The 27912-nt window shown below is 44.2% G+C and overlaps 2 protein-coding genes and 2 non-coding genes across 13 annotated transcripts in view; 3 read left to right on the top strand and 1 right to left on the bottom strand.

The window, feature by feature from the left end:
• The window catches only part of TRIM66 (tripartite motif containing 66), a 59198-nt gene extending 36576 nt beyond the window's left edge, over positions 1-22622 (bottom strand). For 2 of the 8 annotated variants that reach the window (XM_072794137.1, XM_072794138.1), the window contains exons 1-2: positions 19916-20054; positions 14922-15228 (exon numbers count right to left, since the gene is read on the bottom strand). In XM_072794137.1, the coding sequence (XP_072650238.1) occupies positions 14922-15228; positions 19916-19960 (352 nt within the window). In that variant the 5' untranslated portion in view covers positions 19961-20054. Of the gene's footprint in view, positions 1-4442; positions 4492-4778; positions 4813-5032; positions 5595-5615; positions 5638-14921; positions 15229-19915; positions 20056-20613; positions 20799-22483 lie in introns of those variants that run through there. The other 6 variants (XM_072794139.1, XM_072794142.1, XM_072794140.1 and 3 more) reach the window with 6 other exon arrangements.
• Positions 21571-26191, top strand: RPL27A (ribosomal protein L27a). Of its 3 annotated transcripts, none has more exons than XM_072794167.1 (5): positions 21571-21917; positions 23642-23705; positions 24127-24215; positions 24888-25062; positions 26019-26191. In XM_072794167.1, exons 2-5 carry the CDS (start codon positions 23688-23690, stop codon positions 26145-26147), a joined length of 411 nt encoding a protein of 136 aa, XP_072650268.1. In that variant the 5' UTR covers positions 21571-21917; positions 23642-23687; the 3' UTR covers positions 26148-26191. The 3 variants fall into 3 exon arrangements, with proteins under 3 accessions (XP_072650268.1, XP_072650265.1, XP_072650267.1); XM_072794164.1 differs by lacking the exon at positions 21571-21917 and adding an exon at positions 22677-23259 and having other exon boundaries at positions 24140-24215; XM_072794166.1 differs by lacking the exon at positions 21571-21917 and adding an exon at positions 23178-23259.
• On the top strand, positions 24388-24517 carry LOC140615630 (small nucleolar RNA SNORA3/SNORA45 family). Its single transcript, XR_012016125.1, has one exon. It is a non-coding gene; the product is annotated as a small nucleolar RNA SNORA3/SNORA45 family (small nucleolar RNA).
• On the top strand, positions 25784-25914 carry LOC140615629 (small nucleolar RNA SNORA3/SNORA45 family). The gene has a single exon (XR_012016124.1). It is a non-coding gene; the product is annotated as a small nucleolar RNA SNORA3/SNORA45 family (small nucleolar RNA).
• Positions 26192-27912: the final 1721 nt, after the last annotated feature.

Below are 27912 nucleotides of genomic sequence, written 5' to 3'. Positions count from 1 at the left end.
TCTGCTCTCAGAACTCTAAGATCACCACATGAACAACCCCAAGTTACATTGCTGGAAGATGAGAGGCCATGCAGATCAATGCCTCATTGTCTCAGGGGCTCACTAGAAGCCATCATAAACCAGTTAGCCCCAGCTAACACCCTAGCTGAACACAGCTCACAGAGGTGAGCACAGCTAAGGTTAGCCAAGCCCAGCCAAGCCTAGCCAAGCCCTGAAGAACCACCCAGAGAGTCCCAGTCCAAATTGCTGACCTATAGAATCATCAATAAAATACAATTTTTTAAACTACTAAGTCTTGAGTGTCTTATAATGCAGCAAAAGCTAACTGATCTATCTCAGAAAAATCAAAATCCACAACATCATGCAAAGTAATAATTCAATACTCTTTCTCCCCTCCCCCTGCCAAGTCCCCCATTGAAGAAACCCTCCCCCAGCCTTCACAGAGCCATGGATCTGCAATCTCCTAAATATTTTCCTGCCTGTCAAACACAGTGGCCAGAGGTGAAGAAGAATGCTCTTCACAGGTGTCACCATCCAGGGGACTGTCCCTCTCTTCCACTTCACTCATCCTGGAGAGACCCTCTCATCTATCCCCAGGTCAGAAATGCTTCTCTAATTGTTGAAAATGATTTCCACAAGGCTTCTAAGCCCATAGCAACAGATGCCCAAACATTAGTCTCATTAGCATCATGAAAAAAGAGAAATAACTGAGGAGATCAGACAAGGCCTCATAGCACATCCTCTACTATTCCTGGCCTGAAATGACAAAGCTCTCATCTTCAGCCTTACATCTCCTTCTAAGCTGGCCTTACCTCTCTTTAGTCTCACCTTCAGCCTCACACACCCTGTGTCCTTGCCAGGGCAAATATCTCTGCTGTCTTCTGAATACCCAACCTCTGTTTGTGTAAGTACTGTCCCCTCTCTTGAAGTACTCTCTCACTCCCCTCCTTTTCAACTCCTATTCATCCTTTCAAACCTGTTTAAATGTTCTACCTTGGAGAAGCAGAGTTGATTTCCCTCAGGATGAGTTAATTATTCCCTCTTCTGGGTCCCAACACACCCCGAACATCCTTCTAGTATGACAAATATCACATTGCATTTTAACTATCTGTTCATATGTCTGCATACAAAAATAATCCACGATTGGCACTAAAGGATGTTGCATAATTTTTAGCAGATTGGACAATTAAATTTCTTTGGGTTTGGGTATCCCATGCATATTCCTTGCACTCACAGCCACTGAACAGTAGTAAGAAGTCACCTGGAAGTTTTCAGTGTGATGAGAAAAAAATGATAAAGGATGATAAAAGAATCAGGTATGATCCAGAGCAGAGGTGTGGTGCTTGGGAAAGGCTGTGAATTGGGAAATGTGGGTTCCAGGCCCAGGGATGGCACTATCTGTGTAACCTTAGATAAGTGACCCCTTCCCTCTGAACCTTATTTTCTAGATCCTTAAAATGAGGGAAATAAGGAATAGTAGGGAAGTGTGAATTATCCAACCCTCTTCCTCTGCCTCCTGCACCCAAGCTTCAGAAATATTCCCCTGATCAAGACTGGATGGGGCAGATAGCCAGTAGCTTGCCTCTCTCACCTTTGCCAGCAAGTTAGGGGACAGCCTTATGGCCTAGAGGAGGTCTCCATCTAAAAACTCATCCCATCTAAAGAAGGGATGCTGTGGCAGACAACAGAAATGGAAAACCTCAGCAATCCCGCAAGCAGGTCTGAGGGAGGCCGTGGGGTGCAGAGCGGACACAGAAGACATGTGCTCTCTTTGGGTCACAAGATATGTTTTTGTTTTTAAGATTTATTTATTAGAGAGAGAGAGAGAGAGTGAAAGAGAGTGTACAAGCGGGAGAGACAGAGAAAGGAGAGAGAGTCTCAAGTAGACACCATGCTGAGCACGGAGCCCGATGCGGTGCTCAATCTCACGGTCCTGAGATCATGACCTATGCAGAAACCAAGAGTAGGATGCTTAACTGACTGCACTACCCAGGCGCCTTGGGTCACAACATCTTTGTCCAGAAATTCTCATCTTCACTCAGAAGGTCCCTAGCCCAAATCAAGCTGTGTCAACCTTGAACTTCTATTCCAAGAGGGTTCCCCCATTCTTCAATGTGAAAACCAAAACAAAGTTTCATTTTATTATGTTTTTGCTTTTTGTAGACTCCACGCCCAGTATGGAGCCCAATGCCAGGCTTGAACTCACAACCTCAAGATCAAGACCTGAGCTGAGATCAAGAGTCAGACACTCAACTGACTAAGGCACCCAGGCACACCCAAAGTTTTATTTTAGACAACTGAAATATATGAACCCATAGGGCTGCAGATGTATGTACAAAATAACCAAACATATGCTTATAATACTTAACATTTAATATTTAATACCTAGTTATTAATACATATTTAAGTCACATGTTATATAAAATATTTAGATACATTTTTTTTGTACTTGGATTATTCAAGTAATAGCCTTAAGTTTTTATTTCATACACAGGAATACCAATTCTGAGCAATGTAGATCCAGGACCCAAAGGTCACACACGATCATCCCTAGGGGAAATGGGGCTTTTGCTTCCTGAATGAAGAAGTCACAGGTACCAGAGGTTCTCCTGGGGACCTATGAGCCTGGGAGAGAAGCTCTGAAAGGTCCAAGGTGTTCAATCCACCTGTCATAAGAGTGAGCACTTTGGTCCCTAGGAGGCATGGGGCAAATTATTCTCTTAACACCACTCCCTGCACCAGACCTTTATGCGTGTTATCTCATTGAATCATCAACTTACCTCTACGAGGCAAGCATTATCCCCATTTGATAGCTGGGGAGACTGAGGCTCCAAGAAGTTGCCCCTGGCAAAGATCATACAAAACAGGGGCAGAGCTATGATTGGAATCCAAGTCTCTCTGCCTCTAAAATCCAGCCCTTTCCATTATGCTATACCTCTCTAATTCAAGTGTAAACAAGATAATTTTGTTTTAATTAATTAGATAATTTTATTATAAGTAGAATATTCCATAATAATGATCAGACTCTAAATGATGCCCTGAACCCAGCTTTGGATTAGGGGAATCCAGAAAGAAGAGGCTGGGAGCTAGCCTCATTTGTGCTTCAAGTTTTAGGAAATATGATCTTTGAGGAAAGGCAGGTGAAGATGACTTTTTCTGCCCAGTAATATATCTGGGGATAGTTTCATATTGTAGAGCTAGTGGTTCTCAAACTTTGTTACATATTTGAATCCTATGGGGCACTTTAAACTTCCTGATGTCCACTCCATATCAATTAAATAAAAGTTTTAGGAGGTGGAATCCAGGCATAAATATTTGTTAAAATTCCCCAGGTGAGGGCAGCCCCAGTGGCTCAGTGGTTTAGCGCCGCCTTCAGCCCAGGGCCTGATCCTGGAGACCCAGGATAAAGTCCCGCGCCAGGCTCCTTGCATGGAGCCTGCTTCTCCCTCTGCCTGTGTCTCTGCCTCTCTCTCTCTCTCTACGAATAAAATCTTAAAAAAAAAAAAATTCCCCAGGTGATTACAATATGCAACCATGTTTGAGAACCAGCACCTTGGAGAGAGCATCTCCTGCCCCTGTGTCTGAGCCTGATAGCTCTTTCCCTGTACCACACAGCTGAAAAGGGCAGAATCACCTAGTTTTAAAGAGGGTCCACAAAGTTAGGAATGCATACTGAATGCAGCTATGATGTATCTCCCCTCTGGCAGGGAAGAGAAGAGGACAGATCCCCAGCAGACAGCAGGGTGTTCTGATACCTAGGTACCCTGGGGATTGGTGGTAGCTGGAGGACACATCCTGCCTCCCCTAACTCCCAGCTCCACTGCAGGACCCATGAGCTAAGGGTGTATCCTTAGGGTGCTGCTTGAGCTTTGGCACTATAACCACCGCTACTGGAGTCTAGAGTGTGCTGAGCTCAGGCCTTAGTGAGGCAGCAAGGGAGGGAGAGTCAAGACTGGGTGGTCCACCCTTCAGACATGAACAGCAACGCCAAGGCAACCTGGGGACCAGGAGGCTAGGGTGGGAAAGAAATCTCAAGGAAGTCTCAAGAAAGCCAGCATTGGGTCAGCTCAGCCCACCAGGTAAGGGACACATAAACCACCGGCGCATAAGCCTGGAGTCCAGGGCTACGCAGCCCCCTGGGGTTAAGAAGCCCTTCATTCTACAGCTCTTGTCCATGGCTCCAAGGAACTTTATAGCTGGGGCCCAAGCTCTGACTCCCACAGAGCAGTGGCATCCTCTGAAGCAGCTTGATGCTCCTCTGCCAGCTATCACCTGTAAAACCAAAGCTGAACAGACCTAGCTTCCTGCATGTAGCCAATTCCCTCACCATACAGATTGTGACGTGGAAGCCCAGGGAGAGGGAGGGACTTAGCTGAAAACCACAGAGCCCTAATAAAATACAGGTGCTACCTTGAACCACTGAGCAGTCCCTGATTACCTACCTCTGTATCCACAAGTAAGACATTTTACCTCCTTAGCCTCTGTTAGTCACTAGACAAGAAGGAAAAAACAAACAAACAAACCTGGCATGTTGACCATCCTCACTACCCATTCCTGCCCTCCCACCCAAGGGCAGCCCCAGGGTACTAGGCATCTGGTAACCCCCCCCCCAACACAAAAGCCCCTGCAGCCTTCCTCTAGCCCATAACTCAAAGCAGCACCCCACCACCAACAACAACACATTGCACCCACTCCCAAGATGCCTAGTCCCTGATAGAAAGACAGACTTTGATACTAAGGGGAATGCTGCTCCTGCCCGTAGCTGCCAGTAGGCTTACCTGTGGCCCTGCTGCCCCGTGATTAGAGCAACACCTGGGAGAGAAGTCAGATGAGCGACAGGTGAGACCACCACGGGTCCCAGAGGATGGTGCTTACCAAGTGCCCAGGAACACCCCCCACTGCGTGCTGCAGCCGGCTGGGCTGCAGGGCCTAACCCTTGGGGAACTGGGTCCTGGGTAGGGTAAGGGGAGCACCCTGGGTCCTCTCCTTTCTCTGATACATCCTCAGCCAGGGCTGCATTTCTCCAGCTCACCTGAGACGCTCCTGCAAGAAAAGGTTGGTTGACTCCTCCTGTTCCTGTTTATCTTGAAGGCTCTGCAGCAATTTCCCAAACTGAACAGCAAGAGGGAGACCTCAAAGAGGCGACTCTCTTCCTAGCTGCATCTCCTTCCTAATCCTCTGGGTGCCTTGGAATAGAAGCTCAGAAGGAAGAAAACGAGATTTTCAACTTTCAGGAACTAGCTCTGCCGCCCTCTGCACAGCTCAGGAGGCCATCACTCTCAGCCTTTTAGGACTCGATCCAAAAATCCTTCAGCCCTCCATGTTCCCCAAAATGACAGTGCTCATGTATGGCTGGAATCTGCCCCGATCCGGCAGCTCATTTAAATAGAGCTCATCACAACAACAGTGTTGGTGGAGAAGTGAGTAGCTGCAGGGCCCTGGGGACCCCCTGTTTATACGTAGGAAGAATGATGCAATCTGGGTATCAAAATAGCAATCCAGAACGGAATAACAGGCTCACGCAGCAGCGGTGCCTGCACAACCAGAGCTCAAGTTGACACACTCTGTCAGCCCCACACTGCTGCAGCACGCAGATGCCAGGCACACGCTCTCACCGCATCATTTTAAAAATCAGCAGGAGCCCGAGATATCCCTCCATGCCCCCGGCACTGAAGGAGGGTGTGGGGGGGGAACCTTCGACAGACATTAAAATCTATCTCCTACATACTCACCTGCTCCTGCCACTTCACCTGAAGTCCTTATCCTGTGACGTCACAGTCAGTTGCCATAGTGACCAATTGTCCGTCACAAGTGGAGGATTAGGACTTCAGATGGGGAAGACACACATTTATGATGCACAAAGGTCCTGGGAGGTACCCTTTGGCAGCTAACTCTACCCCTCCCCCGCCCCCCAGGGAGATACAGTCGAACACAAGCAGGGGGAGAAAAGGCAAGGAAAAGCAGAGTCGAGTTGAAGGGAAGACAGTAGGATGGGGCAAAACTACAAGTGCAAGATAATGGTAAAAGCACAGAGCACAGGGAAATTGTAAAAGCACGGATGGGGAGCAGCAGGGTATAATACACTTGGAAAGACTGGCAGGAGAGTCAGCTCCTGAAGGGCCCTGAATACTAAGCTAAGGAGCTTGACCTATATCCTGAAATCAAAGGCTCTGGAGAGGGACAGAGCCAGGCTTTATGATTATCTTCATGAACTGGAGACTGGAGTCAGGGAGAAGGCTTGTCCAGTTTAGCAGTAATGGAATCCCCAACAAGGGTAGCAATGGAAATGGACAGAAGAGTTGTTTCAAAGAGAACTGATAGGGCATAACCAAAATAGGATGTGGGAGGGAGTGGTGTTGTATGAAGAAAAAGTCAAATGGAGGGGCTGTCAGGACCAGAGGTAAGAGGGAAGAGAGGGTGGTTGCCAAATCCCATCTTACATGTGTCCTACTTTCTCTAACACCCATAGCCTCTTTAGGTTCTGCTTTGCTGGACCTGTGATTCACAAATCTGGAGGGTTTGTTAGAAATCCTGAATCTACCAAATCTTAATCTCTTGGGAATAGGACCAAGAATCTATATTTTTCGCAAGTTACCCAACTGATTCTTAGGCATTCAGACCAGCACTGGCTCAAGGACCAGTAAGCTGGAACCAGTGGCCAAGACAATTATAGTAACCTCCTAGCAGGGCTCTTTACATCCAGTCTTGTCTCCTCCAATCATTCTTCTCACTAGCCAGAATAACTCTGTAAAAATACATATTTGATTGTATTCCATTGGCCAAAAATATCCAATGTCTCCCCACTACCTACAGAAAAGCCTGAATTGGTCATGACCCTTCACAGTGTGTTCCCAAATTTCCCTTCCAGACTTCCCACTTCCTGCCTTCAAACAATCCTATATTGTAGCCAAAAATTAACTCCATCCTCTTCCTCCTGCCCCTTCTTCCATATCCCTCAGCCTAACACTATTCCCTACCTATAGTTCCCTTCTGTATTTGTCTGGCTCTGCTTGGTTCCTACACAGATATTCCTACCTGATGCCATTCATAGGTTCAAAACCATCCAATTTCCCCGGGCAGAGCCTAAACCAGGGGTTGGAAAACCACAGCCTGCCCGTTTTTGTAAATAAAATTTTTGTGGAACACAGTCACGTCCATCAATTCCCATATTATCTATGCTGCAGTGGCGGTGCTGAGTAGTGGTAACAGAGGCTGTAAGACCCACAAAGCCAAAAATATTAACTACCTAGACCTTTACAAAGTTTGCTGGCCCCTGGCCTAAAGCAATGGTTACTCCACTTGTTCTAGCCTCATCCTTTGGGGTTCAATCCTGGTAATGAGGATCCTGCTTACTTCCAAGTCAACTCCCATCCATCTGTGCTCTAGCTGGGTCACACTTGAACCAACCTCCAGTTTGGGATCGAATGTTTCAGACAAGCAAAGGGTATTCCAGGAGGAGGTAACATCAAAACTATAGGATTATAGATGTCAAGCTGTGAGACCTCTAGGGGAAAGACTGGTAAAGCTGATTCATGGAGAGGAGTAACAGAGATGAGGCTCTAAAATTAGTTTGGGGCAGCCCGAGTGGCTCAGCGGTTTAGTGTCATCTTTGACCCAGGGTGTGATCCTGGAGGCCTGGGATCAAGTCCCATGTCGGGCTACCTGCATGGAGTCTGCTTCTCCCTCTGCCTGTGTCTCTGCCTCTGTGTGTGTGTGTGTGTGTGTGTGTGTGTGTGTGTGTGTCATGAATAAATAAAATCTTTAAAAAAGAAAAAATAAAATTAGTTTGGAGTCAGATTGGGAAGGGCCTTGAAGGTCTAAGTTTCTGTTCTGAATGGTAAGCAATTGAGAGCCTCTAAGGTAGCTAGAACTGTAGGCCCACCACAGGAGAGAAAGATCAGGGCTGAAGTTAGAGGATTCAGGAGCATAATGTACAGAGGCAAGAGGTAAAGTGAGGTCAGGCAAGGAGATCCGGAGAGTGTGGGGCAGGGCCAGGTGGCCCATCAGAAGCCAAGTCAGAAATCGAGCATGAGAGCAAGGTGATAGGCTGAGGCAGGTGATGGTCCACAGCTTTCAGAGCCCATGTTCCTAGGACCACCCGACTGTGAAACAAGCTTTTGGTACCAAGAAAGAACCTGGCGCGGAATGCAGAAGATACAGTTGAGGATGAATCTAGGCTCATCTCATCTGATAGACTGGCACCTCTATTTTTTTTACATCAAATCTCAAGAGTCAATTCGAGGACTGCACTGACATACTCTATGCAAAGCCACTGCTTTGTTCCCATTTCAACTGCTCCTGGACAGAGACACAGTGGGACAACCAAGGGCAGCAGCCTACTCTAGGTCTGTAGCTCCTATTGGCCCACAAGCCCAGGCAAGCCCTGGATTGGCAGGCAAAGGAGATGAATTTCTTTTCCAGGCTCTGTAATAACTATGGCATTCAGCAGGATTCTAAGGCTTTCTGGATTCCTGACGCTCCATTTATGCAGGGAGGGATTAGAGATAAGCTCCAAGAGTCTTTTCTGCTCTCTAGCCACCACAACAGTCAACCATGACTGGTTCCTCTTGAATGAGAGAGTTCCAGTAGCCAAGGGACCCCTCCAAGACCCTGTCCATCAATCATAGCCACCTTAAACTGAGGGATGCTTTAGCAAATCTGCTCTAGCCATATCCTTCCAAGCAGTGCTGGCAGCAGCTAGTACACCCCCTAGAAACACAGCCTGCCTCCTTCCCATTAGCAGGGGAATTGCTCTCCCAGTAACGGGTACCTTTCTGAGGTGCCAGTGCTACTCCCGGGGCCCCAGAGAGCCAATTAAGGTGAGGAAACTGTTCATGAACTACAAAACCATCCTGCTGATAGGGCTCCAGAGCTCCAGCTTCTGCACCTGCTGCACACCCAGCTCAGTCCAGCTTAGTTGCCTGCCTTCCACCTAGGATACTTGGGTCACTGCCCACAACAGACCCCACGATGGGTGGGCACACTGTTCAGCACCTAGACTGAGCAAATGGCAGTCACCTCGCCTTCCAGTCTCCTGTAGCTGAGATCTCACCACCCCCCTACCTCCCACCTTCAGCCCAGGCCATTAGAGCCCCTCCAGCTGAGCTCTCATTAAGATCCTCATTTCTTTCTCTGACTCTGAGGTTGTAGCATCTTGCATCAGTTCCCTCTCTTTGGATCTTCCCAAAGTCCCAAGGCCTGCCCACTGAGGGACAGAGATTGCTCCCCCTTTCAGCATCTGTAGTTTACAAGGGCTGCCACACATTAGTAGCTTCAGGAAGCAGGAGACCATGGTGGTTATTTGGTGTTCTTAGAGCTCTTCAAGTCCAGTCCTGAAAGCCAGAGAAGCCCTGGGAATGCCCAGTCAATTAGTGCTGGAGTCCAGATTGAGCTCTAAGGGCCATGACCTTCACCCATGTCTTGCATATCAATCACCCACACTGATAATGGGAAAAGTAAAATACTAAACAGGTAGATTGTAAAACTTTGATATCAGAATCAATGTCTCCCAGCTAGGATTTGTCTTTTAGTAGATTTGAAAAGAAAAAAATAATGTTCCTTTTACATATATGGGGAAGGAAATATCCAATTAATGGCCCTTCTCCCCTAAAACAACTAGAGCCAGAGGAGTCCTGAGAATTCTGAAGACAAATGCAGCACATTCAGAGCTTGCTAACTTAAAGTATCACTTTGTGACTCACTGGCCGATTTCTCAGAGTTTGATCTAGGACAATTTTCAATTAGGCTTAAAAGCAAACATTTCCCCGTATATATTCTTATTGGCTGAGTAAATCCATTTCCAATATCCAACCTTTCTGCACAGAGCCTGCAGCTTCACAGTCACCCTATTGCATGGCTAAGCCACTGTGTACTCGGCACACTGCTGCCTTTGCTCTGGTCCCCACCACTGGCTTTTGAAGACCTTGCCCAGCTGGTCTCGTTAGAAGCAGAGACCTAACACAGACACATTTCCAGGTGTGATGGAGTTGCTGGGGAGAATCTCAGCTAAGCTGTGGCCGCATTAAAGATGTGCACCTGATGACTCAGGCTGCAGCAAGGGTTCTTTCCTGAAAAATTCTCCATGGAGTCTCCCCATCAGTTCAGTCATTTCAGGTGAAATCTTCCCCTGAGCAGAGTGCAGACCACAAACTTTGAAGACAGGTTTGACCTAATCTGCCACTTATGAGTTGTTTTGGGCCCTAGATCTTACATATTCACAATACCCAGGTTTTTCTTTCTTTCTTTTTTTAAAGATTCTTTTTCTTTTCTTTTTTTTTTTTAATTTATTTATTCATAGACACAGAGAGAGAGGCAGAGACACAGGCAGAGGGAGAAGCAGGCTCCATGCAGGGAGCCCAATGTGGGACTCGATCACGGGTATCCAGGATCACACCCCAGGCTGCAGGCGGCGCCAAACCGCTGCGCCACCGGGGCTGCCTGATACCCGGGTCTTTCAACTGTAAAATGGGAATAATACCTAATTTTAGGATTGTTGTCAAGTTTTAAAAAGATAATAAAAGATAACTACAAGTACCCAGTACAGTGTCTGCCAACCAACAGGTGCTTGATAAATATATTTGCACCTTGCAGCTTGAGAAATACAAAGGGGCAGCGTCACAAATGCAACAGTCTTCCTTCCATGTAAGAGCCATGGAGATCTCTGTGGATTCACTGGTTAAATCATCTGTTCAATAAATATTCACTTAAACCCCCATCCTGTGTCAGGTTCTGTGTTGGGCTGCAGGGCTATAGAGATGAAAGACCTCCAGCCCAGTTAAATCAGATGCCTCCTGTGGTGCTGAGCACCAGCCCAGATGTGCAGGCCTGGGGAGGCTCCACCGAAGGATCAAAGTTGAAAACCAGCTAGACAGACCCTGAGCCCAGGCACACAGCCTATTCAACACAGCCATGTGCAGCTCTGCCCAGCAACTGGGACCTAGATTTATGGAAATGGGCTTATCCTCATGCACTGGTGGCCCATCTGGCTGGAGGCATTGATGCCAGGGACCCTATTTATTCTTTAGCCTCTACTCATCTCCCTCTAGCTGCTCCCATATTTTAATTTTGAAAACCTGAGATTGGCAGAAATGGGGTAAGTCTGCACCCTTACTCAGCTGGATAAAGTGGCGGCACTAAAATCTCTTTCCCAAGAACCAGATTCCCAAAGCATGGCTTCTCAAATTTAGACCAGAAGTCAAGTTCAGGTATTAGGTCTCTCACCAGACTTACCAGAGATAGATGACAGCTCTCCTTTTAATAAGACAGCTCACTTGGGTACCATTCTTTCAGTACTTCCAAAAGCATTCAGCAACTGATATCCACCAGTCCTGGTCCACGGAGAACCTCTCAAAGGTATTGCTTCTTTGCCTTCTTTGCCTTCACATCCATCCACACCATATTCTCATATTATTATCATCTATCTAGTTATCTGCCCTTCAGCAGAACATGAATCCCTTGAAGGCAAGGGCCTTGTCTTTTCATCTCTGTACCCTAAATGCCAAAGATCCTGGTACACAGAAGTCAAATAGTCTGAAGGAGACAGACAGACACAGACAGACACACAAACCAACAAATACCAAAACATGTCCCAGCCAGGCCATAGGACATACTAAAGAATATAAGATGCCACGTATTTAAGAAATCACCTCTCTTGTTCCAAATCAAGCATGTTCATATCTGACAGATTTTTTTTCCATTTCAGTTTCAAAAGTTCTAAATAATAGTATTTTTTTGTGGGTTTCTCAGCTTTTGACTATCTCCTATGAGCAGTGCTGAATGTTCTACATGTACATTATCATTTAATCTTCACAACAATCGTATAAGCTAATTACTACTATCATCATCCCCACATTATAGGTGAGATGACTTGTCCAGACTATACAACTACTAAGTGGCAGGCAGATTAGAACTCACACTCAGATGGCCAGACATATTGACACTAAAGCGTATGTTTTCATTCTCCATTACACTCAGAATAATTTGGCAAACGAACACTACGGTTTTTTTTTTTAAGATTTTATTTATTTATCCCATGAGAGACACACAGAGAGAGGCAGAGACATGAGCAGAGAGAGAAGCAGGCTCCATGCAGGGAGCCTGATGTGGGACTTGATCCCGGGACTCCAGGATCACATCCTGGGCCAAAGGCAGGCGCCCAACCACTGAGCCACCCAGGCGTCCTGAACACTATGATTCTAATAATTGTCATTAGTATGACTCAGTTTTCTGATTTTTTAGAGCCATATGAAGCCTTGAGACATGCATAGTTTATGTTAAAAAGCCGAGATGGGATCAAAGACTTAAACATAAGAATTAAACCTATAAAATTCTTAGAAAATACAGGAGGAAAGCTTCACGGCAATGGATTTGGCAATAATTTCATGGCTAGGACACCAAAAGCACAGGCAACAGAAGCAAAAGTAGGTAAGTCGGACTTCAGCAGAATTAAAAACTTTTGTGCATCAAAGAACACTATTAAGAGAACAAAAAGACAACTCATGGAATAGGAGAAAATATCTACAAATCCCATAACTGATAAGGGCATAATATCTATCTATCTATCTATCTATCTATCTATCTATTCCTACAACTCAACAACAATAACAGAAAACAATTAAAATGTGGGCAAAGCTGAAAATCTATACCATTATACAACAACTTTCCATTCCCCACTCCTCCCCCAACTCCTGGCAACCACCATGCTACTCTTGGTCTCTATGAATTTGACTACTCTGAGTATCTCATGTAAATAGAATCATAGACTATTTGTCTTTTTTGTTAACTGGCTTATTTTATTTAGCATCATGTTCTCAAAGTTCATTCATGTTGTAGCATGTGTCAGAATTTTCTACCTTATTAAAGCTAAATAGTATTCCACTGTATATACATACCACATTTTGTTTATCCACTCATCTGTCAATGGACACTTGGATTGCTTCCACCTTTTCTCCATGTCAATAATGTAGTTATGAACACAGGTGTACAAATCTCTCTTTGAGTTCCTGATTTTAATTCCTTAATTCTCTCTGGTATATACCCAGAAGTGGAATTGCTGGATTATATGGTAATTTTATTTTTAAAATTTTTAAAGGAATGGCCGTACTGTTTTCCACAGAGGCTATACCATTTTATATTCCCACCAACAATGTACAGGATTTCTCCACATGCTCACCAAACTTGTTATTTTCTGTTCTTTTCTCTTAATAGTAGCCATCCTAATGGGTTTGAGGTGGTATCTCATTGTGGTTTTGATTTGTATTTCCCTAAAGATTAGTGATATTGAGCATCTTTCTGTGTACTTACTGGCCATTTGTATATCTTGCTTGGAGAAATGTCTATTCAAGTCCTTTGCCCATTTTTATTATTTTTAAAGATTTATTTATTTATTTATAATAGACATAGAGAGAGAGAGAGAGAGAGGCAGAAACACAGGAGGAGGGAGAAGCAGGCTCTATGCTGGGAGCCTGACAGAAGACTCAACCGGGACTCCAGGATCGTGCCCTGGGCCAAAGGCAGGCGCTAAAACACTGAGCCACCCAGGGATCCCCACCTTTGCCCATTTTTAAATTAGGGTTTTGTTTTTTTTTTTTTTTTTAATATTTTATTTATTTATTCATGAGAGAGAGAGAGGCAGAGGGAGACGCAGGCTCCATGCAGGGAGCCCGATGTGGGACTCGATCCTGGGACTCCAGGATCACGCCCTGGGCCAAAGGCAGGCACTAAACCACTGAGCCACCCAGGGATCCCTAAATTAGGGGTTTTTTTTAATTGTTGAGTTGGAGAAGGTCTTTATATATTCTGGATATTCACCCAACAATGCTGGAACTTGTTAAGACATATTTAAGATCCACCATGTGTGTAAATTTAACTAGATTTTCAAGTGTCCTTTAAGAACATTTATTTGTTAAACAACTGAAACACTTAAAAAGAAAATAAAATACATTCAATTTATAAAAGCAAATATTAGCCAAGTTTACAAATATGTTCAAATATTAATAAAAACCCCTTTAAAAGTAATTGCTAAATTTTGCTACATTTATAAATAGTGTAAGACAAGTTAAAATTAAAAGTTTAAGGACTAAATTTAAGCTTAAAAATCAGACATTAATTTTAAAAATCAAACTAGATCATTTTTTCTGTGCTCCAAACTCACAAAAGAGCCCAGAGAGGTTACACAGCTTGCCCAAGGGTTTAGAGAGCTCAAAATTCATAGCTAAGGACAACTGCACTTCTCTAATGCCTCAAAGCACCTAGCCTTGGGCTACAGATCACTTTAATAATACTGCAGACAACAAAACAAACAGACATGATATTTCTAAATGCTCTCAACTTGCTTGACCTCATCCTCCAAGCTCATCCAACAGAGAGAGATTGCACCTCTGTTACAGGTCTGTGCTAGAATGCTGAGCTGAAAGGGACCTGATTCATGTCTCCAAGGACTCACAGTCCTCAATGAGACTGTTCCCTAGGAAACCTGACATTCATCAGCAAGACACAAGCTCCTCCCACCAGGCTGGAGTTAAATGGTGAATGGTTCACTAGTCAGTAGGAGTCTGTTCAAAATCAGGTCCCAACCATTCCTATGGGGGCAGCAGCTTTCCCTTCGCCTCAGAAGTTTAGAGAGTCAGGACAGTGTCCTCTCCATCTGGGGAGTCTGTGAAACCTTGAATCAATACCTTCCCAGGTTTCTCAGTTTGCCACCAATTCAAGGAAATCCCAAACATGGAAAGTCCCAGCTTTCCAGATATAGGAGGCATCAAGAGGGTTTGCTTTGTCTCAGATTCCCCAAAGAGTTGTGTTTGGCAATGAGTATCCCTTGGGCATTTTAATTCTGATTCTTTCTACCTGAAATTCAGTTCCTATGAACGAGGAAGAGATGTGTTATAAGGAAGGAGGGGAACCTGTGGTTCTTTTGTACTTACCAGGTGGAATGGTCCTGTGAGCTTTGGAAACCTGTCTCAGCTCCTGGATGAAGCCCTGGAAGCAGTTCTTGCAGAGCAAATGCTGGCAGGGTAGGAACCGGGCGCCCACATTTTGCAGGTCTTGTTGGCACAATGAGCAGGTCAATATCATGGCCTCCATCTGACCATTCCTGTGTTTCTGGTCAACTAGTGGCAGCCCCATAAATCTCAAGCCCGTATCCGTGGCTGTGCTTGTGACCGGGACTGGGGCTCTTCCCATGATATCCTGAAGTGTGCAGCAGCGTGTAGATCGAGCAAGCTCCACTCCCTGTAAGTGAAGCACAAAACAGAGTGATTAATTCCTTTAGGGTGGGGGATGTTCCTGGAAAGGCCAGAGAGGACACAGAGAACTGGAGGCTCAGGCCCTGCAACCTGCAGGCCTCAGCCTCAAACTCTCACTTGAGCCCAAAGAGGGAGTCCAGCATCTCTGCTGCAGAGGTTGTGTGTTTCTTACAGAGTTTGTTGCCTTCAAAAGTGTCCAACATCTACCTGTGCTTCTCTTTATTAGTGGACAAGCTTGAACCTAGATTTCATTTTGGAAAAGAGAAGGAAATTTGTTTAAAGCCCAGTGTATGCCAGGTGCTTTCTATGCTTTATCTCAGTCTTCACAGCTACTCTTGAAGATAGGCATTATGATACTTTTACAAATTAAATAAAGCCATGAGGGACAGGCTAAAGAAACTGAGGCTCAGAGAGGCTGAGTAATTGTACAAAGACAAATGGTAAATAGCAAAGTTCAAATTCAAATTCAAAATCAGACTTCACACCATTACTACTGAAATATTTCTCAAGCTGAAGTCCACACACATATTTTCATGGGTTCTCTCCAATATTTTTTAATTTATATTCATCCTAATAAGAAGTTTTTAATCTATCAATTCAAGTTCAAATACATATCCACCACAATGAGATTTTAGAGGCAGTGCTAAGAGTTCAGGATCCAATTCACACCATACAGTATTACTTTGTCTTGGGCTACTTAGAAGAGAAAGGGGCAGCCTTAAATGTAAATGATGTACTCTTGCCACATGAAGTCTCAAGAACAATGTGGCACACTGGTAATGCCTGTTTCATGGCACTTGGAACAGAGGAAGGAGGTAAGGAAATTAAGCCATGATCATAGTGGCATAAGTTGGCCAAACCTGACCAATGGTGAACACCACATTCAAGGTGTACTAGCAGTTTAATGCTAGTAGTTTAGCAACACATCATCTGCAAATGAAATTAATGTCATTAATTTTATTGTTTTGGGTTTTTTTATACCTTGTAAATTGTATTCAGTCTTATACTTGTATAAGAGCAAAAGAAATGTATCTAGTTTTATATTTGTACTCAAGAAAGAAAACAAATATCATTTCATCAAATCTGGAGTTCTATCATTATGCAGATTTGAGAGAACTTTCCTTTTAGTCCATGGTCTCCGGGAGCCAAACCCATTAGGGACAAAGAGTGACAGAGCTAGGAGAGGCCAGCCTGCTTGGGGGCCCAACAAGATGCCACTAAATGAAATAATGGATAGACTTATACCTCTAATTCAGTCTGGAGCTCTAAGAGCACTTATTTCCCAGAGGGCAGCATGGCAGCCCTGTGGCGGTAAGGGCAGTCTGTCTTAGAAGGTTTAAGTGTGCCTGAGTTTATTTCATTAGACTTTGAGAATATCAAACTCTTTGGTCTCAAAATCCTTCACATTTTTTAATTATTCAGGACCTTAGATTTTATTAATGTGGGTTCTGTCTACTACTATTTGCCATATAAAAATGAAAACTGAGATAATTTAAAAATATTAATTCATTCAAAAACAATAAACCTATTACATGTCAGCCTGAATAACATACTTTTTAGAAAAAAATTATTTTCAAAAAAATAAATTTAGTAAAAAGAGTGACATTGTTTTTCCTTTTTGCAAACCTCATTAATGTCTGTCTTAATAGGAGACAGCTGGAATCCTGAACCTGCTTCTGTAGTCAATCCACTCGATGTTGTTTTGTTTATAGTAAATTAAGAAAATCCAGCCTCATGGGGTTGTACAGTTGGAAAAGATAAGACTATTTTTAATAGTCGTATTAGGTTATAATGGACATTTTTTGATACTACAAGTGGTAGTTTCCTAAAGGTTGGCTGTAATGTGGAATCTGTAACTATATCAGTGAACATTTCTTACCCTGTTACATTAAAATCCACTGGGCTATCTTGTACTGATTTTTTACCCAGGCATCATTTTATAACACCAAGCATTTGCCATTTGGAAAACATTCGTTCAATGACTTATGCAGATGCTCCAACCATTGACCTTTCATTAGACAATAATAAAACATCACACTCTTTCACATCACCTCTAATCTCATTGGAAAATTATTAGGAAGATGTCAGACTCAAAGACATCAAACTCAGCTATACCTTTACCAGAATTCTATTTTTGCTGGAAACTCTAATTTTAATCATTGGCAACAAATACTATCAGTTTTTTCCTTGGAATGACAGGTTCATTTCATTGTTGAGAAAATATCTGCCAAATTCCCAAGGCTGAATAAATAACCTCAGTCTGTCAGTTGTTCTTTCAAGTAAAACTGGTGTCGTACAAAAAAAGGCTAGTTCAGCTTGCAACTCAAATAAGAGCACAAACGCAATTCCTTACTTTGATAAGTAGATGTGCTTTATGCATACTTCCAGTTTCTTCATACAGAATATTAATAACGTGTATTCAAGGACTGAAATGTAATAAAATATTTACTGCTTCATTACAGACACTCCTAAGTGAGACTAAGGCTCTAAGGCTTTTCCTTCCTTTTTTTTTTTTCTTTTCCTTCTCTTCCCTCCCTTCCTCTTTTCCTGCAAATGCCTGGCAGTGAAGAATACAATGACTTATACCAGCATCTTCAGTTTTTTACACACCATCTTTGGTTTTTGCTTTGGCACCACCAGGGCAAATGCCAACTCAGTGAAAAGGGCAGATAACATCTTAGTATGATTATGAAAATGGTTTTGACCCTGTGGATGCTTATGATGCTGTGGATACTTGTGACCCAATGGACACTTGTGAAAGAGTCTCAGGAACCATCCCCAGGCCTTCCCCACCCCTGATCATAGGTCTACAGATAGCACTTAGAGAACTGCTCCATTAGGCTTTAAATAACAACTCTGGGGATTCAAGGAAGTGGACTGGCTTTCTGACACCAGTGGGAACTACTCAGGATGAATATATGAATAAATATTTTGGGCACCTGGGTGGCTCAGTGGTTGAGCATCTCCCTTTGGCTCAGGTTGTGATCCTGGGGTCCTGGGACTGAGTCCTGCATTGGGCTCCTCTCGAGGAGCCTGCTTCTCCCTCTGCCTATGTCTCTGACTCTCTCTGTGTGTCTTTCATGAATAAATAAATAAATATTTCATTTCTGTCTTAGAAGAGCAACTAAAGTAACTCTATGAGGGTAAAGGTTAAATTAAAGGCACAGGCAAGCAATGGAGTCTCTGATTTGAGGATAAGGGGTGGAGGACAGGAACGTCAACAAATATTTCTAAAGTAAAAGAGTGACTCTTGGTATTTTTCATTATACAAACAAGAAAAAACTAATATCAAAAAAGAATATGCTGTTTGTTCAGTATCATTTGGCTAGTGGGAAATGAACCGAAACTTCTGTGTTCTTTCTGCTAATTTTATCTTGTGAAATTAAATGAAAACCCAAATATTTAAGCCCTTCCTTGTGGTGCTATTGGATAAACTGCCCTCCAAGATCAGAGAATTCCTCTCTTCATATTTTGCTATTCTGAGTTTAATGGCAGCAAGGTTTTCCATCCTAGCTTCCAACAAAACTTCTAGGAATGCATTTTCCATGTACTACCATGATATTTTTTAAAATCTATTCAACACAGTGAGGAAAGACTCCTGAAAATTAGGTTATTTTTACTTTGTACTGAAGACAACCCTGTGGATTTTCCTCCTTTCCATATTGCCATATATCAACAACTACTGATAAAGGCAAAAAACCACCACAACAAAAACAAAAGAAAACGAAATAAATAACAACAACAACAACGATAAACCCTGAACCTGGTATAGTCGAAAGTGGTAACTATAAATGCTGCTGTGCATAAATTGGTTCAATTGATTTGGGTGGAAAAACAGCATAAAATGAATCATAAAAATGTTCATACCTTATAATACAGCAGTCTCACTCCTGGGAATTTACCCTAGACATGTTATTCAATAGAAGGAAAAAAACACATATACACAAATGTTCATTGCATCACTAATAGCAAAGGACACAATAGGACTAACAACAACAACAACAAAACCCAAAATACAGGAGAAACTGGCTTAGTAAATTATAGCACCTGCTGAAGACAAATTAGTATTAAGCTGTTAAAAATGATTATGATGACTGGGTAGTGATACAGAAAAAATGTCACGGTATTAAATGAAAAGCAGAATAAAAAGAATGCATCTGCTATAATCATTAGCTTTGTACGTAGCTATATCTCCATGTAGACAAGAGCTGAAAAGTAATATTCAGACATAAAAACAGCATCGCAAGGTATTATGATTTGAGATATTTATACTTATATTTTTTTAACATTCTCTTTAATGTTTCACTTGTTTTTCTATTACATGCAATTTTTAAAATCCTTTCTGAAATAAATTTAGATTCCTGAGTTTTTCTAGAATTCTCACTTAAAAAGAACAGAAACCCTGGCTCTTCCCACCCCAAATTAACAATCCTTTGCTTGAAAAAGGAAAACAACATATTATTTCCAAATGCCCAAACCTAAAGATGGAGAGCAAGCAAACAAGGCTGGATCCACCCATGTGGATTGCTATGTGAAGGACTGCTGAGGAACTTGGGAACCCAGAGAGGAGAGGAAGAAAGAGGGACCACAGGGCCCTCTTCAGGGTGGGGGTATGTTCATAAGGTCCCCTGGAGAAAGGTGTGTGGTACCAAAAAGGTCAGCACCACATTTACCTGTCTTGCCAGATTGCTGCCTGATATCATCTCCCTTCTGCTCATTTCACAGGTATTTTTTGAGGCCCTGACCCTCTGGGGAAGCCCAAAAGCCTGAGATGTCACAAGGCCACACTCTACTTCAGAAGAGATGTCACAGAGAAGCAGGCCTCTCAGAGGTCATGTCTCAGGGTCATGTTCCATGTGCCTAAGTGGAAAAGGACAAGTCACCAAATTCCTAATGTCTGGATACTATTCAACTTTGCAGATACAGATCTCAAACTTTGTTTGCTCTCTCAGAGCTAGTCAACCTAGGGAAACTGACCTACACGGACAAGCCACACATAAGCCTTATGTTAAACCCATATGATTGTCCTGGGAATGAGGGAGGCTGCTAGAAACCAGAGCCCACAATTGCTCAGGGCACTCCCTCTACCCTGGAGATCAAACCATCAATGAGAAGAATGTTAGGTGAACACAGAACCCAACACAGAGTACTGGTCCACTCAGGGAGAATTTCCGTTCTGATGGATGACCTGAGGGATAGGATGAAGTTCCTCTATAATCATGGAAGTTGGCAAAACTATTCAAAAGCAGTGCCCATTACCCAAAACCCTACCTCTACCCTCTGAACAGTCTTAGTCTTGGTCCTCACTCTAGACCCTCCTTACAGAACACTTAATGGTTACCTTTCATTCCCAAAGCTCTGCCCAGCTTACCTCCATTCACAGACCATGTTCCCAAGGGTAGCTCAGTTCATCTCTTGTGCACTTATTGGCCAGCTTTGACGTCAAATAGAGGGTGATCTCTTCTTAGACCTTGCCTCCCACTCTCATGGCCCCTCTTTCTGCTGGTCCCAGGCAGTATATGATCAAGGACTGAAGGACTGATGAAGACCATAAAGCTGTGAGGTCAGAAAGGGAGTGGTCACTGAGGTAAAAACAGATCTGGAAAGAGAAGACTAAAGACTAGGTAGGCCCAGGCCCTGTATCTTGGCAGCACTATAGCCTCTGGCAAGTCACTCAACCTTCTGTGCCTCAGTTCTCGTATTCTTATTCATAAAATGGAGCTAGTATTGTTGACTTCTGAGGCCAATGCATTTTGTAAACTTCAAGGTATATTTGGCTATTATCACTGTGGATTGCAGTGTTCTGGGAAGAAGCAGAATATAAAGTTTTGGGCCTTAAAGGTTGAGGAAAATTCAGGATATCTGATAGGAAGATGAGCGCTACAGGCATGAGAAATGGCACAGCACAGGCAGAAAGGCAGGGATGTATCAAGTCTGGCGGCAGTAGGAAGCTCGTGTAAAACGAGAAGCTGGGGTTGGTTTGGAAAGGCAAGTGGGCTGTATTCTGTTGGTCAAAGGGAGCTATCCAACTTTTTGATCAAGTAAGTGAAGGTGAAAGTCATGTTTTGGGAAGGTTAACCTGGCAGAGGTGAGATGGATGAAAGTATTGGATGAGGATTAGAATGCAGGCAGGATGACTAGAGAAGGATGTTGAACTCAAGAGACATGATGAGAATCCTAAGGAAGGCAGTGGCATGGGGGTTTAAAAGGAGGAAGCAGATTTGAGATACAGAACAAAAGAATATGGTGACAGTGACAGTATATTAGGAGAAATGAAGGCTTTGAAACCATTTTCAGGTCTCCATGACATCACTATCTAAGTGGACAAGGGTGCCACTCACCAAGATATAGTATAAAGGAGAAGGCACCAGTGAGCAAGGAAGATTGAAGTCTGAATACGTTTGCCAAGTTTGTCTGTAGAATGTCCCAGGGATAATAATCAGAAATTAAGTAAGTACATGAATGTGGAGCTCAGCAATAGAGATGTGAATTGAAGCCACCCAACATACGCTCACCAAGAAGACTGCACACTGTGAAAAGTTAAGAGAGGCAAGAACTGGAGGCTGAAAAACATCAACAGTTAAATGGTGTATAGAGTTAGAAGAACCCGGAAAAACTGGCAAATGGCTAGAGAGATAGGAAGAAGGCAAGAGTTTCTATGAAGAAGTGAAAGAGGTAAGGTACAACAGAGAACACACGGTAAGAGGAATGAGAAGAGTCCATTCAATTCGTTTAATTTATGATTTGAGTAAGAGTGGTGTGGCTGATTAAACATGAATGGGAAATGAACAAATGGACAGAATTCAGACTACTCTTTTGGGGAGCTTGGCTGTAAAGGAAAGAGCTAGGATGGTAGGGAGAAAGTAGGGAGAATCTAGGATATTTTAGTAAAATATATTTTAGCTGATAGGAATGAGGCAAGGAAAATAAACACACAGAGTAATTGGAAGAACGGGAGTTTAGACACTGGTTGAGACTTGAGAGGTGGCTCTTTCACTATGAGGTGAAAGTACATTCAACCACTTGATTTGTTGAACATGTACTACATGCCAGGAACTGGGAGTACTGGGATAAAATACTCCTGAACCATTAAGGAATTTGGTCGAGTAGGGGAGACAAATGTGGATCAACAATTATGCACGAGCTATGTATGTACTAGAATATGGGGGGGGGGCACAAGTGGGGGAAGCAGCAATGACCGTATGGGTCAGAGAAGTTCCACAGGGAAAGGAGACACTTGCATTGCAAAGATCGAGGTTGAGCAGGGGTTTTCTGGTCCAGGAGAGGGGTTCACAGCCTTGTCAAGTAGGTTCAGGTGAGAAAATTTGGTGGTTACAAAAAGTATTTAGAGTCTGGATTAAAAAAAAACAAAAAACAAAACAAAACCATAAAGCAACCAGGTATACAGGTCCCTGAAGTATACTGGATTGTTCAAACTCTGGACGCCCAGGATGACAGCACAAGCGCAAAGGAGCAATTAAGACCGAGCGCCTCCTCGGAGCGTGGGCGATCAGGCGGGTGTGGACACGTAGGGAAGGGTTCAAAGGGGGCAGAGCCAGACAGCCGGTGCTCGCTGCGGGTCGAACAGCGCCTCGCGAATCCTCACTGCGGCCGCTACCGCCGGGGCCGAGCCGACCGCGAGGACGAGCGAGGCGCGCGCGTCGGCTCAGCAGCGGGGCGTTCGGCCAGGAGCCCGGGCGGGTTCCGGGGACACGGGGATTCCGCGACAGGTCTCAGCCTTCGAGCCTGAGCGAACGAGGGCGACGCGGAGGCAGTTTTAGGGCGGCCGCCGTCACCCGGCCTCGGCGCGGAAGGAGGACACCGAGCTGAAAAAGGAGGGCTACCGACCTGGCGGTCACGCGACCCCGCGAACCCCGCGAACCCCGCGAGACTCCGGAGACCCCGCCCTAGGCCCGGCCTACTCCGGCCGGAAGTGAGTCTCTTGGCTCCGCCCCCGTTGTCGGTAGCTCGCGAGATTTCGCAGACGCCTCCCTTTTTCCTCTGGGCCGCCAACATGGTAGGTGGTTCTTTTCCTTTCTCCGCCGCGTTGGTAGTTCAGGCCGCGAGCTGTACTCGCTTTGCACCTCAACCACCAACTCCCGGCCTCGGCCCGACCTTCCAGGCCGCTCGGGGCAGGGTGGCCCGTGTGGGCCCCCGAGTGTGGGCCCGCGTGTTCTGCCGAGGGTTCGGCTCTCTGAGGCACGCGGGCCTGCGCGCTCAGGCGCCGCCCTGATGAGGCCACGGGGCCCCGGGCCGACCGGTCCGTAACATCACCCTTGCTGATGTGGCCCAAAGCAGAGCCTTGACCCCGCAGACCTACAGACCCTTCTCAGACGGTCAAGTTCGCCCTCTGCCCCACCCCCCTTTGGCTTTATCACCAAGCACCTTTTTCCATACAGCCATCCAGACTGAGGAAGACCCGGAAACTTCGGGGCCACGTGAGCCATGGCCACGGCCGCATCGGTAAGTGCCGGCATCCCATCCTGGCCGGCTCTGAGCTCTCCCTGCCGGGTGCTTAGCTAGCCGGGAAGTGGGTAGGGTAGAAGTGGGTAAGCTTTGTGCGGTCATTCGGAGTAAGCTTGGCTGTTAGCTGTTGGTTTTTTCCTTAGAATTCTCTACGGTACCCCATTTAAAGACAATTTCACATCAGGGGGGCGGGTAGTTAAAATTGGGACAAAGTGTTCATTTGTCGAAGGCATGAACACTATCCAACAGTGGATAGTGCTGTGATGTGGAACATTGCAAAGAGAAGTTTGACCCAGAGTCTTGAGGGAATAGCAATGCTTAAAGAGGTTTTGTAGACTGAAAAAATAAAACGCAGAAGTGTGGGGAAATGCTTTTTGCAAGAAGACTTGAACTGGAGAAGGCTACGTTAGCCATGTAGCTTTGTATTGCAGGCAAACACCGGAAGCACCCAGGAGGCCGGGGTAATGCTGGTGGCATGCATCATCACAGGATCAACTTCGACAAATAGTGAGTGTTTCTTGACCTGTACTTTCACCAGCACTGACAGTTTATTGGAGTGATGGGTAAAGGGCTGGCTCAGGACACCTTCAGTGGGAAGCAAGCCTCTTAACCACTCAAAAACCTTTGTATATTGCTGGGTTTTAGCAAGTTAACATTTGATGTGAACCGAGAATTTGCCATCGAGGCTAGAGTCACGCTTGGGTATCAGCTATTGCCTTAGTGTGCTAGAGTCCTCGAAGAGTAATTGCTGACCTTATTCACTGGCTGTGACCCTTATGGCATAGTCAGTCACCAGGTTAGTGACATGCGTCAGGTGTATAATCTGCTAGATTCACTATGCCCCCAAATTTGTTTAGAAAATCTACTACAAGAATGTGTGGAATTTCCATAGAGTGGCTGTCAGGTGATACGGAAGATCTCTAGTCTTGGCTCTGCCTCTGACTTTTTTCAGTGATTTATCCTGGTTCCATGAAGTAAGGGTAGTCTCCTGAACATCTTCCATGGCTTTTTTTTTTAAAGACTTGTTTTAATGCAACAATGAATGGAGTCCTGGTTATGTCACTATTGTGCACTGATGAACAAGTTACGTTATAACTAGGAGAGATGAACTATGAAGACAATAAACCTCACTTCTTAATTGGAATCAGGTTATGAAAGTGATTACCTTTCTCTTCCTAGTCACCCAGGTTACTTCGGAAAAGTCGGTATGAGACATTACCACTTAAAGAGGAACCAGAGCTTCTGCCCAACTGTCAACCTTGATAAACTGTGGACCTTAGTCAGTGAGCAGACACGGGTAAATGCTGCCAAAAACAAGACTGGAGCTGCTCCTATTATCGATGTGGTGCGATCGGTGAGTGAATGAATATTTGTTGACTTTACATGGTCTTTGCCTCTCAAAATTCTGGATAATCTGATCTACTGATGCCCTTCCTAGAATTTATACCTAGTTACCTACCAGACTACTGTCTTTTGACAGAATTTCAACAGGTAAACTCCCCAAAATTGCATTCTAGTTGTGATTCATGCAAAACATTCAGCTCTTTCCAGTCCCTCATTCATTCAGTTACTTTTGTTATTTCTTGAATGTTTTTCCAATCAGTAGTCTCATTCCCACTCTTAACTGTCTTGGTTTGTACAGGTTTGCATTTCTGGCCTGAGCTTTTGAGCAATATCTCAGCTCAGCTGGCTCTGGTCTCTCTTAATACAACCCTGCTTACATGGGCACTCTTGGCCCTTTATGTCCCTTACAGAATAAAATACTAATATGTTTGTTAATTGTGGATCTACGTTATTGGAAGAGATTTCCACTCCCCACCCCTGCAAAGCAGTGACGACAAAGCATTTTTGTCTATCCTTCAGAGTTCTGGTCCTGTGTCAGTTTTAACCTCCCACGGGTGTGGAGGTAGTCTTAAACCCTGAAGGGGCTTTCAGTGAAGTTTTAAATCCCTTTTCTACTGCCTACTTAACATTCCTTGAGCAATTTTGGTAGGACTTCTTGGAACATTGCTAGGAATGTGGTCTTTTGCTTATCAGGTAGTAATTGAATGGGGGGGGTGCGGGGGTTGTGCTTTCTTGAGGCTAGAGTCACATCCTGACACATTTCTTGTCCTGGTGTGCTAGAGTCCTCAGAGAGAATCTGCTGGTCTTGATTCACTGGCGAGGGCAGTTGGTGCCCCCGGTAGTGCCCAGATCAGAAACATGTCCCCCCAGCTCCTAGATTGAGTAGATTGGCAGTCATTTTTCATCATACCAAGGAGTTGGTACCTGCTGTGGTGTGTATTATAAACTCTTTTTCTATTCCTCTAGGGCTACTACAAAGTTTTGGGAAAGGGAAAGCTCCCAAAACAGCCTGTCATCGTGAAGGCCAAATTCTTCAGTAGAAGAGCTGAGGAGAAGATAAAGGGTGTGGGGGGCGCCTGCGTTCTAGTAGCTTGAAGCCACATAGGGGGAGGTTCATTAAATGCTAACAAGTGCTTTTCTCTTGTGGTCTGAGTATAAATTCTTTAGCACCCCTACCTCCCTACCTATACATCAGAAATATGCCTAAACAGATTTTTAGGAGTAGGGATATGAGGGCCTGAGCTTCTCTACCAGCTCCCCTCAGAAAGTGTGCCAGAGATGGCACCAGCACATAAAGGATTTGGCCCAGTACCTAACTTGAACATTTTTGTTTAGAATGTGTGAATGTGATACCTGTGATAGCACATGGATGTATCTTAGAGTTGAAAGGCTTGTTTGCATTGTAAATTCGGACTATACAATGAGTAGGAGAATACACCCTTAACTGCAAGTGTGGCTCTACAGCTCTGTACCTTACATGGGGCTTGAACTCAACCAGATGAAGTTAGAGCTCTACCAACTAAGCCAGTCAGGTGCCGCAAAATGGAAGACTTGGTTATGATCTGATGGACAGAAGGATTGAAGCAATTGTGAAAGATGTAATTCCTGAACTGAAGGTTTTTCCTCCTTGACTCCCATCTTTTTACCATACTATTCTAGTCATAACCAAAAATTTGAGATGGGGCCCAGCAGTTTGAATGTTAAACACCAGGGCTTTTACACGTGAAAGTGGTTTGGAATCTAAAAGGCATTTGTCAGAATTTATGTATCCCTGTGCATAGCAGTCATAATGTTCAAAGAAATAGATCATGAAATGCTAAAGATTTTTTTTTTAAACATTTTATTTATTTATTCATTAGAGATACACAGAGAGAGAGAGGCAGAGACACAACACAGGCAGAGGGAGAAGCAGGCTCCATGCAAGGAGCCCGACGTGGGACTCAATCCCAGGTCTCCAGGATCACACCCTGGGCTGCAAGCGGCGCTAAACCGCTGAGCCACCTGGGCTGCCCAAAGATTTTAGTCTGAAATGTATCTCGCATAGAATTTAGACCTAAAAGGCTGGAATCAGGTTTTCTAGGGTTTGTTATCCTACAAAACTGATGATGATCAATGCTTGCGTCAGATAAGACCTTCAGATCTCCGGGTAAATTACAGTTTACTAGTTTTTCTAGTTCTTCCCAAAAATGACGAAATTTTTTTTTTAGGCCCCAAATGAAAGTTGCGGTCTAGAACCCTGGCCGAAGAAATAAGATGACACTAAAAATATGACTAGGTTTAGCTTGGCAGCGTGCTTCTTTTGTGCTCTGGGGTGATCATGGGCTGGGCATCATAGCTTTCTATTGGACAAATTTCTTGTGACAACCTTTAGAGGATTTTGCAGATCAAGTATAAGGAAAGTGGAGAGCAAACTTAGCTGATTGGGTTAACAAGGTGCCAGGAAGGCTTTGCTCAGTTGGATACCCAACTGGATCATTTGAAGTTGCATCTCTGTTAATGGTCCTGACAGAGAAAGATAAAACGGGTTGTCCTTATTGTCTTTGGAGGACATAATATGGAAGCTGAGGTCCTGGATCTGAAATGGGTTATAGTTGATATTGAGAGAATAAGTGGTAATAGAGTATCTTAAGATTCAGATGGGGTTTGAGCTTTTTGATCCAAACCTTCGCAGTTGTGTGTGGCTTAACCTTAGTCTGGTTTTCTCTTTAAAAAATTGAAGATTGTATGGATTAAGCAAACTGGAAGCATTTACTAAACCTTTTGGACTTAACTGTGAGTGATATGGGAGCAGACAAAATTAATCCCGTTGGTCTGATTCAAGGTAAAAATGATCTAAGCAGAGGGAAGAGCAAACACGCTA

The sequence above is a fragment of the Canis lupus genome, chromosome 23 (assembly GCF_048164855.1).
Source record: "Canis lupus baileyi chromosome 23, mCanLup2.hap1, whole genome shotgun sequence".
Classification (NCBI taxonomy): Eukaryota; Metazoa; Chordata; class Mammalia; order Carnivora; family Canidae; genus Canis; species Canis lupus.
This window is presented reverse-complemented; position numbering and strand designations above follow the sequence as displayed.